Source organism: Cimex lectularius, unplaced genomic scaffold, assembly GCF_000648675.2.
Source record: "Cimex lectularius strain Harlan isolate CLEC.00 unplaced genomic scaffold, Clec_2.1 scaffold443, whole genome shotgun sequence".
NCBI lineage: Eukaryota > Metazoa > Arthropoda > Insecta > Hemiptera > Cimicidae > Cimex > Cimex lectularius.
In genome coordinates, this window is record NW_019394192.1 from 37,099 (window position 1) to 50,125 (window position 13,027).

Here is a 13,027-nt window from a genome sequence, read left to right on the forward strand (position 1 = left end):
CAGTAGATTCTTCACCCTAAAATGAACAAAANTCGGACCATGGACAATATGAACTTTTTTGTTCATTTTAGGGTGAAGAATCTACTGGAGAAGTTTGTAGCACGAGTAGCAATTCACCCTGTATATGTATGTCGGTGATAGAGAAGAAACCCAATGATTAATGTTTATAATGTTTATGTTGTCTACTTATCACATTTTTGTAAAGTTGATTAATTATTATTTATTATTATTATAAAGTTATTAATTCCTGAAAGGCGAACACATTGTGTCGTCTTGGACGCTCCCCACTGGCTAAAGAATCTAAATTTACCGCGAAGGTACAGTTTTTAGAAAGACCATGGAGTGCGCTCTATACTTTTGCGGGGGCAGAAGCAATAAGAACCTCCAGTTAGTTACAGTAACATTTTATGCGTGCCAGTGGGGAGTGCATCCGTGCCTTGATCTTTTACTAAATAAAATTATAATTGTTAAATAGTCGTGTTTGTTATTATGTCCGACTTTGAAGAGGGCCAGATCTCCGAGGATGAGTGGGATCATAGCCCAACGGATGAATTCCCGACATATATATATATATATATATATATATATAAAAGTTTATCGAGATGAAAAACATATCAATGTTAAAACAAAGAGGTAAACCATCAGACACATCGCAAAATAATGCAAAGATAAAAAGGGCACACATTTTACGATAGTGTAAAAAAGGACCTGATTAAATGAAAAATCACACACGCAAACCACAGAGGATGGCGAAAAGCCAAAATACATCTGACAGACCAAATCACTAAGGCTACAGTTACTATGGATGCGAATTCTGACGAAATTTTGTTCTGACGAGTTCGTCCAAACAAATAAATACTTGTTTTCCGAAGTGAATTTTTACTTTGGCAGCGAAGTGCATGTCAGAACACGCACGATGTCTCAGAACCAGTTTGATTTTTCCATGCGTTTTGAAGTTCAATTTAGACAGTTTTGGTAATTCACTATGGATAAAGATTAACAGATTCGTCTTGTTTTTGGGTTTGAGAATAGGTGTTTGTGGGACATGAACGACAAAAAATAACACAACAGAGATATTTCGTGGCCAGAGTAGGAGAGTTTCCCAAGAAATCAACACTAGCAAAAATTCATATTTGGTTAGTGGTCATAACTAACCATATTAATTATTCAAATGGATCATTCTTTTTATCTAAGGTTTTTGGTTGAGATGAAAAATTAATGTCTCGAGCGGGATTCGAACCCACGACCTTCGGCTAAATACGCCGCTGTTCTATCACTTGAGCTATCGTCACTTCGGTCCACTCCACTTAAATTTTTAACTTATGATACATATTATTAATTATTAATGAATCGGTTGAATGTAAAAATTAATATAGTAAAATAATTTACGCAAGAAAGTGATTTAATAAAAAAAGTCTGTCGGAAATACTACTGCAAAAGGGCGAAATGTTTGGCTTGTCACATCGATTGAATGACAATTAAAATTTCATTTCACGGTCTGTGTGTAACGAAACAATTGTTGAAATGAAAAATGAACGCCGTATGCGACGGGTACGTCGTTTATCGATGGCCTGTCAAGTACCCGAATGAACCTGTCAACAAGGATTTCATAACATTGTATACCAAGTCCCTCGTTGTTTTCGTCACCGTCTCATTTGTCGGTGGTTCACACAGCCTCGTGACGTGTATGACGTTTTGATATGTTTTGGTTGTTAAAGGACGTTTGTTATGTTACAGGGAGAACTCGAGGATATGGTGTTGGTCGGTGACCCGTCAGGCGTGGCCCAGCAGTGTTCCACCAATTTGACGCCGTCCGTCGATCCTCTCCTCGAAGAGGCTCGGCCCCATAGGAAGCCGCATAAACTCAAACCGTAAGAACAATATTGCAAAAGTTATAGGAAAAGTTTTTTTTTTCTATTGGCGAGAAGGGATGGAGACGACGACTATTACTCTCGACGGGCACGATCTCCAAAGTTCCAAAGGGAATAGTGTCTAACATAGGGCATAAAACATAAACGTGTTGGCTGGGATAGGATTTATTTAAAATTCTACGTACACACGTAAACTTGTACTACTCCCATTTGACATAACTCTACTTGGACAGTCGTGTAATTTCGTATGAGAATATTCACAATCTTACCAAAACCCATGTAAAATTTATATTATCGTAAAAGCTAATGTAATGTTATGCGTTGTAAAACAACGTAAGTTTTCCTATTTCTACTTTCCTACTACCATTAACTGTCTGTATAAATTTCCCTGTCACACTCTCTTTCGTTTTGTTTCTACGTCTCGCTCTTCCTCTCAATCTCACTCCCATCACTCCACAGACCACACGGAAAAATGCAAAAATCCATAAGCTCCATGTTGTGTGGTTTAATAAAGCATCATCAACAACTACCTCGCGGTCTATTTCGCTCTCTCTCCCACTTTCTCTCTCTCTCACTCTTTATTTCTTTCTATCTCTCTCTCTCTCTCTCTCTCTCTCTCTCTCTCCATCTTTCTCTCTCTCTCTCTATTTCTCTCTCTCCCACTTTCTCTCCATTTCCCTNATCTATCTATCTATCTATCTATCTATCTGTCTATCTATCTATCTATCTATCTATCTATCTATCTATCTATCTATCTGTCTATCTATCTATCTATCTATCTATCTGTCTATCTATCTATCTATCTGTCTATCTATCTATCTATCTATCTATCTATCTGTCTATCTATCTGTCTATCTATCTATCTATTTATCTGTCTATCTGTCTATTTATCTATCTCTATCAGTGGTTTGCAAGATAAGCTAATTAAAGTAGGAAAAGTCCTGTGTGTCTGAATTCCATCAAACCAAAGCAGGCAATTTGCGTACAAAGACAGAAAACGTAGACACAACAAAAAAAAAGCAACAGGAAGGTAGGATATTAAACGTAATTTCATTCGTTACTCTTTTTTTCTTTCCAAATATATTCTTCAGCATCATTTTGAATATCCCCGAGTTAGCACTTTTTATTCTATCACGTCGATTGTCAATTTTTAAATTGATTATCGCTGACTCGTTTTTCATTCTTGACAAACATTTTTAACTTTCAGCGTTACATAATAAGATTATTATTATTAAACTAAAGAACGACTTTTTTGCTGCCGTCATTATGTAAAATATACTGTCTATAAGACTAACGGCGCAAGAGAAGCTGGGATGTTCTCGGAGATTGCTAGGCTAAATTAACAAAAAAAAAGCGCACAAAATGCCAAGTCGTAAAATGGGCTTATTAAGCATAAAAAGCCGGCCAATAAAGTAGAAGAGAAAACAATATAAACCGAGTAAAAATGGGGAAAGCGGCGGCTTAACGGGAAAAAAATTTGTTGCCCGCAAAGGCCATAATTTATTGTGTGTTGCTTGATTAGGTGCAAGTGTTACGGTCGCCGTACTGGCTTAAACAGGGTGTTTCTAGGACACTCGCCTGGCTAACTCACGACCCGTGCGATACGCTCTTTATTAAATTCAGACTTTAAAAACCGGTTCCTTTGCGCACGGCATCGCCGTCAAATGTGAAAACCGTGCAAATAGTCATCACCATCAACCGTCACCGGTGATGAGAACTATTTCCTAAAGCGTTTGTGCCCATAATTAATATTAATGTCAGTACATTTACGTTTTAGTGATCAATTGACCAAGTTACTTCTTTCAATTAATTATTCTTTCTATGTAAGATCCTGTTTGAGATAAAAAAAAGTCAGTGTCACGAGCGGGATTCGAACCCAGGACCTTCGGCTAAATACGCCGCTACTCTACCATTTGAGCTATCGTGACTTCGATCCTCTCGGACACCAACTTCCCATCTCAACCTGCAACCGTTCGACTTTTCCCTCTTTTTACCATTTTTCAAATTTGTAATCAGGAGTGGATTCTCAGCGACTTATGAAGTGGCCACGGGGAGCTTATAGTGAAATTATACTTATTAAATCCATTATATTTATTGGACTATTGGCCAAATTACTTCTTTCAATTAATTAATCTTTCTATGTACGGTCTTTGTTGGGATAAAAAAGTCAGTGTCACGAGCGAGATTCGAACCCACGACCTTCGGCTAAATACGCCGCTACTCTACCATTGGAGCTATCGTGACTTCGATCCTCTCGGACACCAACTTCCCATCTCAACCTAGAACCATTCAAATTTTTCCTATTTTTTGCCAATAGCAGGAAATAGCAAATGAGAGAACGAGTGAGAGTGAGAATGAGGGAAGTAAGGAGAAAAAGTGAGTGAAAAGAGTGGATGGGAGGTAAAATGAAATGATGGGATATTTGGTCAGAAATAATGATTAAAAGAATGAAATAGAAACATAAATTAAAAAATATATAAATAGGTAGAAAGGTAGATAAAGGATATATAGATGGCTAGAATAATCGACGGAGAAATAGCAAAACAGGGAGAGAGAGGGAGAATGGAAGAAAAAGAATGAGAGAAAAAGAATGTGGCTAAGAGTGGATGGGAAAACAAAAGAAAGGATATATCCGTTTAAAACAATGATTAAGAACATGTGTATGAAAAAAAGAAAAAGAAATAAATATATAGATAGAAAAATATTAACCTAGATAAATAGAAATATTGATAGATTAACAGATAGCAAGAGTGAGAGAGAGTGTGTGAGAGGGTGAGAATGAGAAATATAAATCCGTATTCAGCAAATTTTAGCTTTAAACATAGCTGTGCCAATTTGAATAATAAATCATTAATAGCAGTTGAAAGAGTTTACAATGCCCAATAATGAAACAAACAGTGCCAAATTGTTTTGAGAGTGTACTTAATTATATGTTGCCACAAACTTAAAATATTATAATATATGAAGAAGGATAGATTAATTTTATTATGCTAGTTATTCATGGCTATGATCATATCAAATATACATTTAAATTTGATCTGTAAGCCAAGTTTAATAAACAAACAAAAATGGACAAAGTTTGATGAAATTCACAGGCGCAGTCGTCCATACAGATGGTTCATAATAAACGCGATTAAACAACTGTTTTGATTTAATTTTACCAAAAAACGACGGGTTAAAATGTTGAGCAGAGAAAAAAAAGCAACCCGTATTATTGCCATCTCCGTTAACAATCCAATTCCCTTTTCTTCAACGATCCATTCGGTTGAGGCGAAAGCCTCCGGGTGGTAGTACTAATAAGTCCCTAATCTAACGACATCTTTTCTCAATCAAATGACTATCCACCAGCCCTCAGCTATTAGCCGGTCGGATCATTAAAAAGAGTTAAGAAGACAGTGTAATTGCATTACCAGGCTATCTTTCAGCCTAATGAGTAGAAACGGTTGTCATTAGGGGATAATTCTAATTGAAGACCAATTCTCCAAAGTAGCAACAAAATTGGCAAGCTTCTTTCTTTCCTAACTCTTTTTTTTCCACCCCCTTCCCCAATAATATGATTGAAACCTCATAAAAATTTTAATCAAGAAATCAATTTTCATTGAAAAATACATTATGATATACAATCTGCAAGCTGGGAATATTAACAAATGGACTTTTTATAAAGGGAAATCATAAGAAAATTTGGACAATGAGAGGCTTTAATATTTTATTATATTTATGCTTCACTATGTGATTCGGTTCATTTTTTAAAATTACAATGAATATTTAAAATATTTAAAACTCGCACAATTCAAATTAAATTTAAGTTATATCTAAAAATAACGCACATATATTATGTCAACAATGAAAAATAAACATACGAGATAATTTGATTGCACATCTAAAAATAACAGTTATTGACATTTGCCAAGCTTATTAATCTAACAGAGTAAACAATGTTACAATAACTATTATGAATGTCAGGTAGAATAGGTTATACAGGGTTGGGATTTGAAAAAAAATTGTTAAATGATGTTTTGTCGGCGTGTTAGAGTAATCCGTCCTTTATAGTGAATTCAATTATATTTAAACTTGTGACTAATTATTAATTTTTTAAAATTTAAGTTATACACCAAACTGCATGTATTCAATACACAACGACTGTTTTAACAATTTTTTTGTTAATAGAAAAAAAATTTACCGTATTATTTTAAGTAATTAATCCGGCATTTCTGCTTTCGAACCCAGTATACTTTTAGAAAAAATTCTTAAACACTACCTGCTAATCGGCGGTTGATACGACTTTTACTGCTGCACGAGCTTTTTTAGCTTTTCTACGAGCTGCACGAGTTTCCTGGTGCGCATGATTGCTTTAACATCCTTGCATTTGGACGATAGGACTCAGGGAGCGTGTGACTACGCCTATTTAGTTTCTTCGAGATGCTGACCTCGGACGGCGGATGCTGCATCAGAGGCACACGGGATTCGGGTACAAGATCCTCTCTATATATATTTATATATACGGACGGGGGAGGGTGCATAATCATTTGAACTGCGGGCAGGGTATCTTCAACAAGTTCAACCCCTGCTGCTTGGGTAAGGACTCGAAGTGGCTTTGTGGTGACCCTTAGCGGGTACCTAGAAATAAGTTTGTGTTTCATTCGTGGCCGTGGACCGTAGTACTTGCGTTTGACAACCGAATCACCTCCCGACCTCGCGGGAATCGGAAGGATCGGATTGCCGAGTGCGTATAGCCCTCGAGGAGCTGAGGAGCTACACTGACGGAGTCCCTCCAATGCGAGAGGACGGGGACGGATGTTTTTCGGTGGTGGTCGACTAGGCTGCCTTCACCGTAGGCATGGTCTCCTCTTCCACTAAAATCATAGCCGCTGCCGGAGCGCATTCGGATGTTTCGACGCTAGCGGAGCCCCTACACACAGGGAGATGACAGGATAGAGTTGTCGTCTCTATCTAGGGAGTACGTTGGAGACATGGCCGATGCATTTCGACCACTTTTTGGTTATCCCTTTACGCGCGGCACTGGCAAGTGCACAACGTTAACCCACCCCCTCGGAAGGGGCTTGCGGGAGAAGTCAGTATGTCGATTAGTCTGTGGATTGGCTTCCTCTAGCGGGTGGTTAGAGATTTCACTAAAATCGAAAACGCGGCCGGAGCGCATCCGGAGGTTTCGACGCTAGTGGAGCCCTTACACCCAGAAAGATACAGTTGTCGTCTCTATCTATGGAATACATGAGAACTTGGTCGATGCATTTCGACCACTTTTTGGGTATCCCTTTACGCACACGGATAAGTGCACAATGTTAATCCACCCCTTCGGAAGGGGCAAGCGAGAGATGTCGACATGTCGGCAATATACTGCTGGATGATGTGGGCTTTACACCGAACCTCACGGAAGAAATCAACAACTATAGCTCAACACTAACAACATCCACTATTACTAACAATTACTATTAATTAACATTTTTATTTCGTGGTCCGCTTGACCAATTAATATATTACAATTAATTAAGGTTTTTAGTTGAAATAAAAAAGTCACTGGCACGAGCGGGATTCGAACGCACGATCTTCGGCTAGATACGCCGCTGCTCTACCACTTGAGCTATCGTAACCCGCTTGACCAATTAATATATTACAATTAATTAAAGTTTTTAGTAGAGATAAAAACTATGAGATGCGAGGTTGGTGTCCGAGGGGATCGATAGCTCAAGTGGTAGAGCAGCGGCGTATCTAACCGAAGATCGTGGGTTCGAATCCCGCTCGTGCCATTGACTTTTTTATTTCAACTAAAAACCTTAATTAATTGTAATATATTAATTGGTGAAGCGGACCACGAAATAAAAATGTTAATTAATAGTAATTGTTAGTAATAGTGGATGTTGTTAGTGTTGAGCTATAGTTGTTGATTATTCTGTTAATTATGTGTTTACGGTAGATATTGCTATGGACGATCTGTTTGTATATTTTTTTATGTTCTTGTGGTGAAATGATTCATTGCTTAGAGTCTGTGAAGTAACCCTTTGGCCGTGTTTATTATTGTGTGAAGAGGATGGTGAGATGTAAAGTAGAGGTAGCGATCTGTGTTTCTTTGTTTTTTTGATACCAATCTGTGATTAATGTGCCATCTGGTTGTTTTATTACGGGTGTATGTAAAAATTGTTTTGTTGTTTTCGATTTCATGTGTATATTGTAGGCGTTGGTGAAATCTATTAAATGTATCTAATGTAGTTTGAATTTGATCTGTGGGAACTGCTGTCAATATATCATCTACGTATTTAGTGAGGAATGGTAATGTGAAATGGAGTTGTGGTATGACTGTATTTATTAGATGTTTCTTAATTATGTTTCCAAGTATCGGGCCTAGGTTGCTACCCATGGCTATACCAAATAAAATTGATTGTCGTATGAAAAATATCCGTTAACACAGCAGTGTCAGATCATTGTTACGAACGTGTCCTTCGATAGAGTTGTCTGCAGTGCTATGTTGGGCCGTTTATCTTTAATAATGTTTAGTGTTGTGTCTATTTGTTAATAAGGTTTATTTTATTCGAACTCCCGACAAATAACCATTTGTCATTTTTGTGTCTAAGTGAATTTCCAAGGGGATAAGAAAATTTCATTATAATGAAACAATTTTTTCCCGGTTTTCTAAAAAATTTATATTTTATTTCTTCGAAAACAGCGATTTTTGGTTACATAGTGTAGATACAAAGAGTTTTCTTAAAACTAATCTGTTTCTTTATGAAAAATTAAAATGGCTTGATAAAGGCCTAAATGAGGAACATTTCATCTTCAAAGGATCCTCTATAAGGCAATAATTTTACTTTCAATTTCTAAGAAGTGTTTATTTTATTTTTTATTTACTTATTAATTTATTTTATTTATTTATTTTACTTAATTTTTATTATTTACGATTAATTTTCATTTATCACAAGTTGAAAATACAATAACTCCTATTAATTTACTTTAGCGATCTGTTAATTATTGCATTTTTGAAAATAGAGAAATTCGAATTAATATTGCATAAATGTTTTTATTGAGTATCGTTTTATGAGAGATATCAGGATGTATTTATGCGAAAGAGAAACAAAAATTGTTTTCAAAGTTCTATTTATTTGGTTTTTATTATTTCTTATTATTCTTGTTATTTTGTCATGTTTTTCCAATTATCTTGAGTTTGAAGTGTAAATAAACCAGCTTGATTAACTTAAAACTAATAGGCACTTTTATTTTAGAAAGGATATCAAAAAGTTTGTCATTCCGAAATAATAAAAAAATTGTTAAAATGAAACAATTTTCTCCTCAGGTCTCTAAATAAATTTCATTTCTGTCTAAATCAATTTTACATTATAATAAGGTTTATATACAGTTGATCCAATTAATTGACTTAAAACAAATCCGTCAATTTCTTATTTTCTTCTTATTTTCAAAAAAAGGAAATTCGATTTGACGGAGGGTAGCAGGAAGTTTTGATGTCCGCTGGAAAAAAACTTATAAAACGCAAGTTTGTAATAAGGAAGCAATTTTTTTCTTAAATTAAATTTTATGCCCGACGCACTTGGAACGTTCACTCTTTATAAGAAGGAGAACGATTTACGCGCAATAAAGTCCAACTTAGGGTTACAGTCAGCCGGCTCTTAATTTACGAAGCTTTCCCAACCCCTTTCTGGTATACCATAAAAATTAATCCTTGTTTACATCTAAGTTTATACTATGAATCGTTAGAATCGAATAGAACATAGAATAGAAAATTATTTATTATTTACAAAAATTTAGTTTATACCAGTGAATCTTATTTAAGTCCACAGTATATACGACATGGTTTACAATCGTCTGTCGGAGATCATTACTATCTGCCATAAAACAAGGATTTCCTATATATTTATAATTTCCTATACATACGTGACTCAAAAGAAAAAAAATATTACTGAAAAATGATAAATGATAAATACAAAGATAAATAAAGACCAACCTTCTGGAGAATCCATTTACGTGTTAGTGGTCAATTGACCTAGTTACTTCTTTCAATTAATTATTGTTTTTATGTAAGGTCTTGGTTGAGATAAAAAAGTTAGTGTCACGAGCGGTCAGTAAACGACATTTGAAAATGGCAAACAGGGGTCAAAAAATCCGAACGTTTGTAGGTTGAGATGGAGTTGGTGTCCGAAAGGTTCGAAGTCACGATTGATGAAGTGGTAAAGCATCTGCGTATTTAGCCGAACGTCGTGGGTTCGAATCCCCCTCGTGACTTTTTCATTTCAACCAAAACCTTACATAAAAAGATTAATTAATTGAAAGTAGTTCGTGAATATCAGATCTGTATTTTCATGACGTTAAAAGTGATAAATTCCGATTTTATGTTTAAAAAAATCTGATTGTAGACTAAAATCACAAAACCGTTAATATCTCAGGAAAGTGACAAGAGAGAAACCTCGTTCTGGTGGCACTAAACTACGTTTTATTTAGTGAATCCACCATGGCAGTTTTGACATTTAACCCTGTAACATCCTGTATATACCAAACACTTAGTTAAAACAAAACAAACAACGTTTAAATACTATTTAAAAAATAATATACAACTAAAGGGGAAAAAGTCCTCCCATACAACAAACAAAAATCTCAACTTTCAGACATTTAAGTAAAATTGGTTTAAACTTCGTAGTAAGTCTTACAGACTTAATTATACATTCAAAATTATTATTATCTCTACCAAGACCTTACATAAAAAGAATAATCTTCTAGAGAATATGAAATGGAAGCAGTACAGTTCAAATTAATTTACTTGTTATGATACCGTACCTGTAGGTCCATGCTTGGGGGGCATATTTTATGAGGGCCTTGGCTTCGGAGCAGTCCAATCTTATAAGACGACGTATTGTTTTAAAAATTATGGCATTCAAAATATTCAAATTTATAATAAATTATTCCATAATTAACCTATTAATTGTTATAATTAATTATACTTTTTATTTGAGGTCTTGGTTGAGATGAAGACTCTAGCGTTACGAGTAAGATAGAACCAAGACCTCATATAAAACGTATAATTAATTTAAAAAAATAAATAATTTATATATATACATATAAATATTTAGTAAAGAATAATGATTTATGAAGGATCATACTCGGTCGTGGTAATAAAATTAGCATTATTTAGCCTAATTGTTTTCTATTCTTTATTATCTTTAATTATTTTGTAGTAGTTCAGAAAATAATATTTTTTGAGTGAACATTTCACACAAGATGAACGAGTTTAATTCACCACTTCAAAGACAAACTATTATTATTGGGAGATCGTAAGATGCGGTCTGGTGGGACGGGACTTAGGTTTAGAAAAATATTTTCGTTATCGTGTCAACGTTTCGATCTTTATTGAGATCATCTTCAGGGCCTGGGATATTTAAACATTGTTTAAATTATATAAATATATGTAAGATGTGAAAAAATGAATTTATACAATGATAGAAACTTTAGACTCAATCGAAGTATTTATACTTACTCAAAGTGTTTGTTTTATGTGTAGAAATATTTTGATTGCGTCTAAAATTTCTCATAGCAAGTAGAAAATTAGTAGAAAAGTAGAAATACTTTGATTACCTAAAATTTTTAACCTTTCTACCTAAATGTAACCTATTCTACCTAAAATGTTGTGTACATCATTGTATAAATTTATAGTCATATCTTATTTGTATTTGTATAATTTAAAAAATATTTATAAATCCCAGGCCCTGAAAATGATCTCAATAAAGATCGAAACGTCAGCATGATAAGGAAAATGTTTTTCTAAACCTACGTCACACCAGACCGCACCTCACGATCTCCAAATAATCTATTAATTAACAATCACTAAGCACCACACATAAACTATTATTTTCACTAACTTACTAAACCAAATAGTTAGTTACTACCTTACATAATAATAATAATTAATTGAAATAATTAATATTGTTAATTAGACCACTAAAGATAAATGGATTCATTTCGCTAACAGCTCGCCGTGGCCTTTTTCATAAGTCGCTTATAATCGAATCCTGAGTATACGACATATGAAAAATGGCAAAAATAGGGAAAATTAGAAAGGTCGTAGGTTAAGATAGGGGGTTGGTGTCCTAGTAGATTGAAGTCACGATAGCTCAAGTGGTTATTGCCTAAGGTAGTGAGTTCGAAACCCGCTCCTGACACTGACTTTTTCATCTTACCAATATCATACATAAAAAGAATAATTAATTGAAATATTTACTAAACTGAGTTTCTCACCCCTGGCTCTGTGACCGCAGGCCCGATGGTATAAAATGTGTGCCCACCCTCTTGGTTTATCGTAATGGGAAATTGGACCGGTGGAAATATGGCAATATGGTGAGCCCTTGGTGCCTCCCTAGTAATTCATGCATGCCCGGATTAGGCACAAATCCTTACGAATAGAGTAGCATTTTTGCCGGCCTCTTATTGAATTTCCATCCTCGCTTTTTTCCCGGACAGGAACAAATAAACACAAGAAATTTATTGAATATTGACCCGGTAGAGCAGGGATTATTTGTACCGCTCCATGTTTTCAATATCATCAGTTTTGATATTAAATACCTTGAAGTATATAAAGGTTGATATCACAATTAATTAAAATGTAAGAAAAAAAAGTTTGACTGGTAATGCAAAAGACAATTTACATATTGTAAAACAAACTCTGAAAAATTGATTGAATTGTCAGTTTTGTTTGATTTATCAATCAGAATAACTCTCTCTCTCTCTTTCTCTCTCCTTCTCTCTTTCTCTCTACCTCTCTCTTTCTCTCTCTCCTCTCCCTCTCTTTCTATCTATCTATCTATCTGTTATCTATCTATCTATCTTTATCCATCTATCTATTTATTTATCTATATATCTATCTCTATCTATTTATCCGTCTATCTATCTATCTATCTATCTATCTATGTATCTATCTATCTTTCTATCTATCTATTTACTACCTATATATATATACAGGGTGAATTGCTACTCGTGCTACAAACTTCACCAGTAGATTCTTGACCCTAAAATGAACAAAAAAGTTCATATTGATTATGGTCCGATTCTCAACCATTTCAGAGTAATTTCGCTTTTTATCGATTTTGAAAGATATCACGTCCTGGCGTCGGAAAATCGTGATATCTTTTAATCTAAACATTTCT

At 34.8% G+C, this 13,027-nt stretch overlaps 1 protein-coding gene across 1 annotated transcript in view; it reads left to right on the forward strand.

The window, feature by feature from the left end:
* Positions 1-13,027, forward strand: part of LOC106669089 (adhesive plaque matrix protein 2-like) — a gene marked incomplete at its 5' end in the record, with an annotated part of 93,188 nt that overhangs the window by 28,758 nt on the left and 51,403 nt on the right. Inside the window, one exon of the mRNA XM_024230070.1 lies at positions 1,738-1,871. Within this exon, the coding sequence (XP_024085838.1) occupies positions 1,738-1,871 (134 nt within the window). The remainder of the gene's footprint in view (positions 1-1,737; positions 1,872-13,027) is intronic.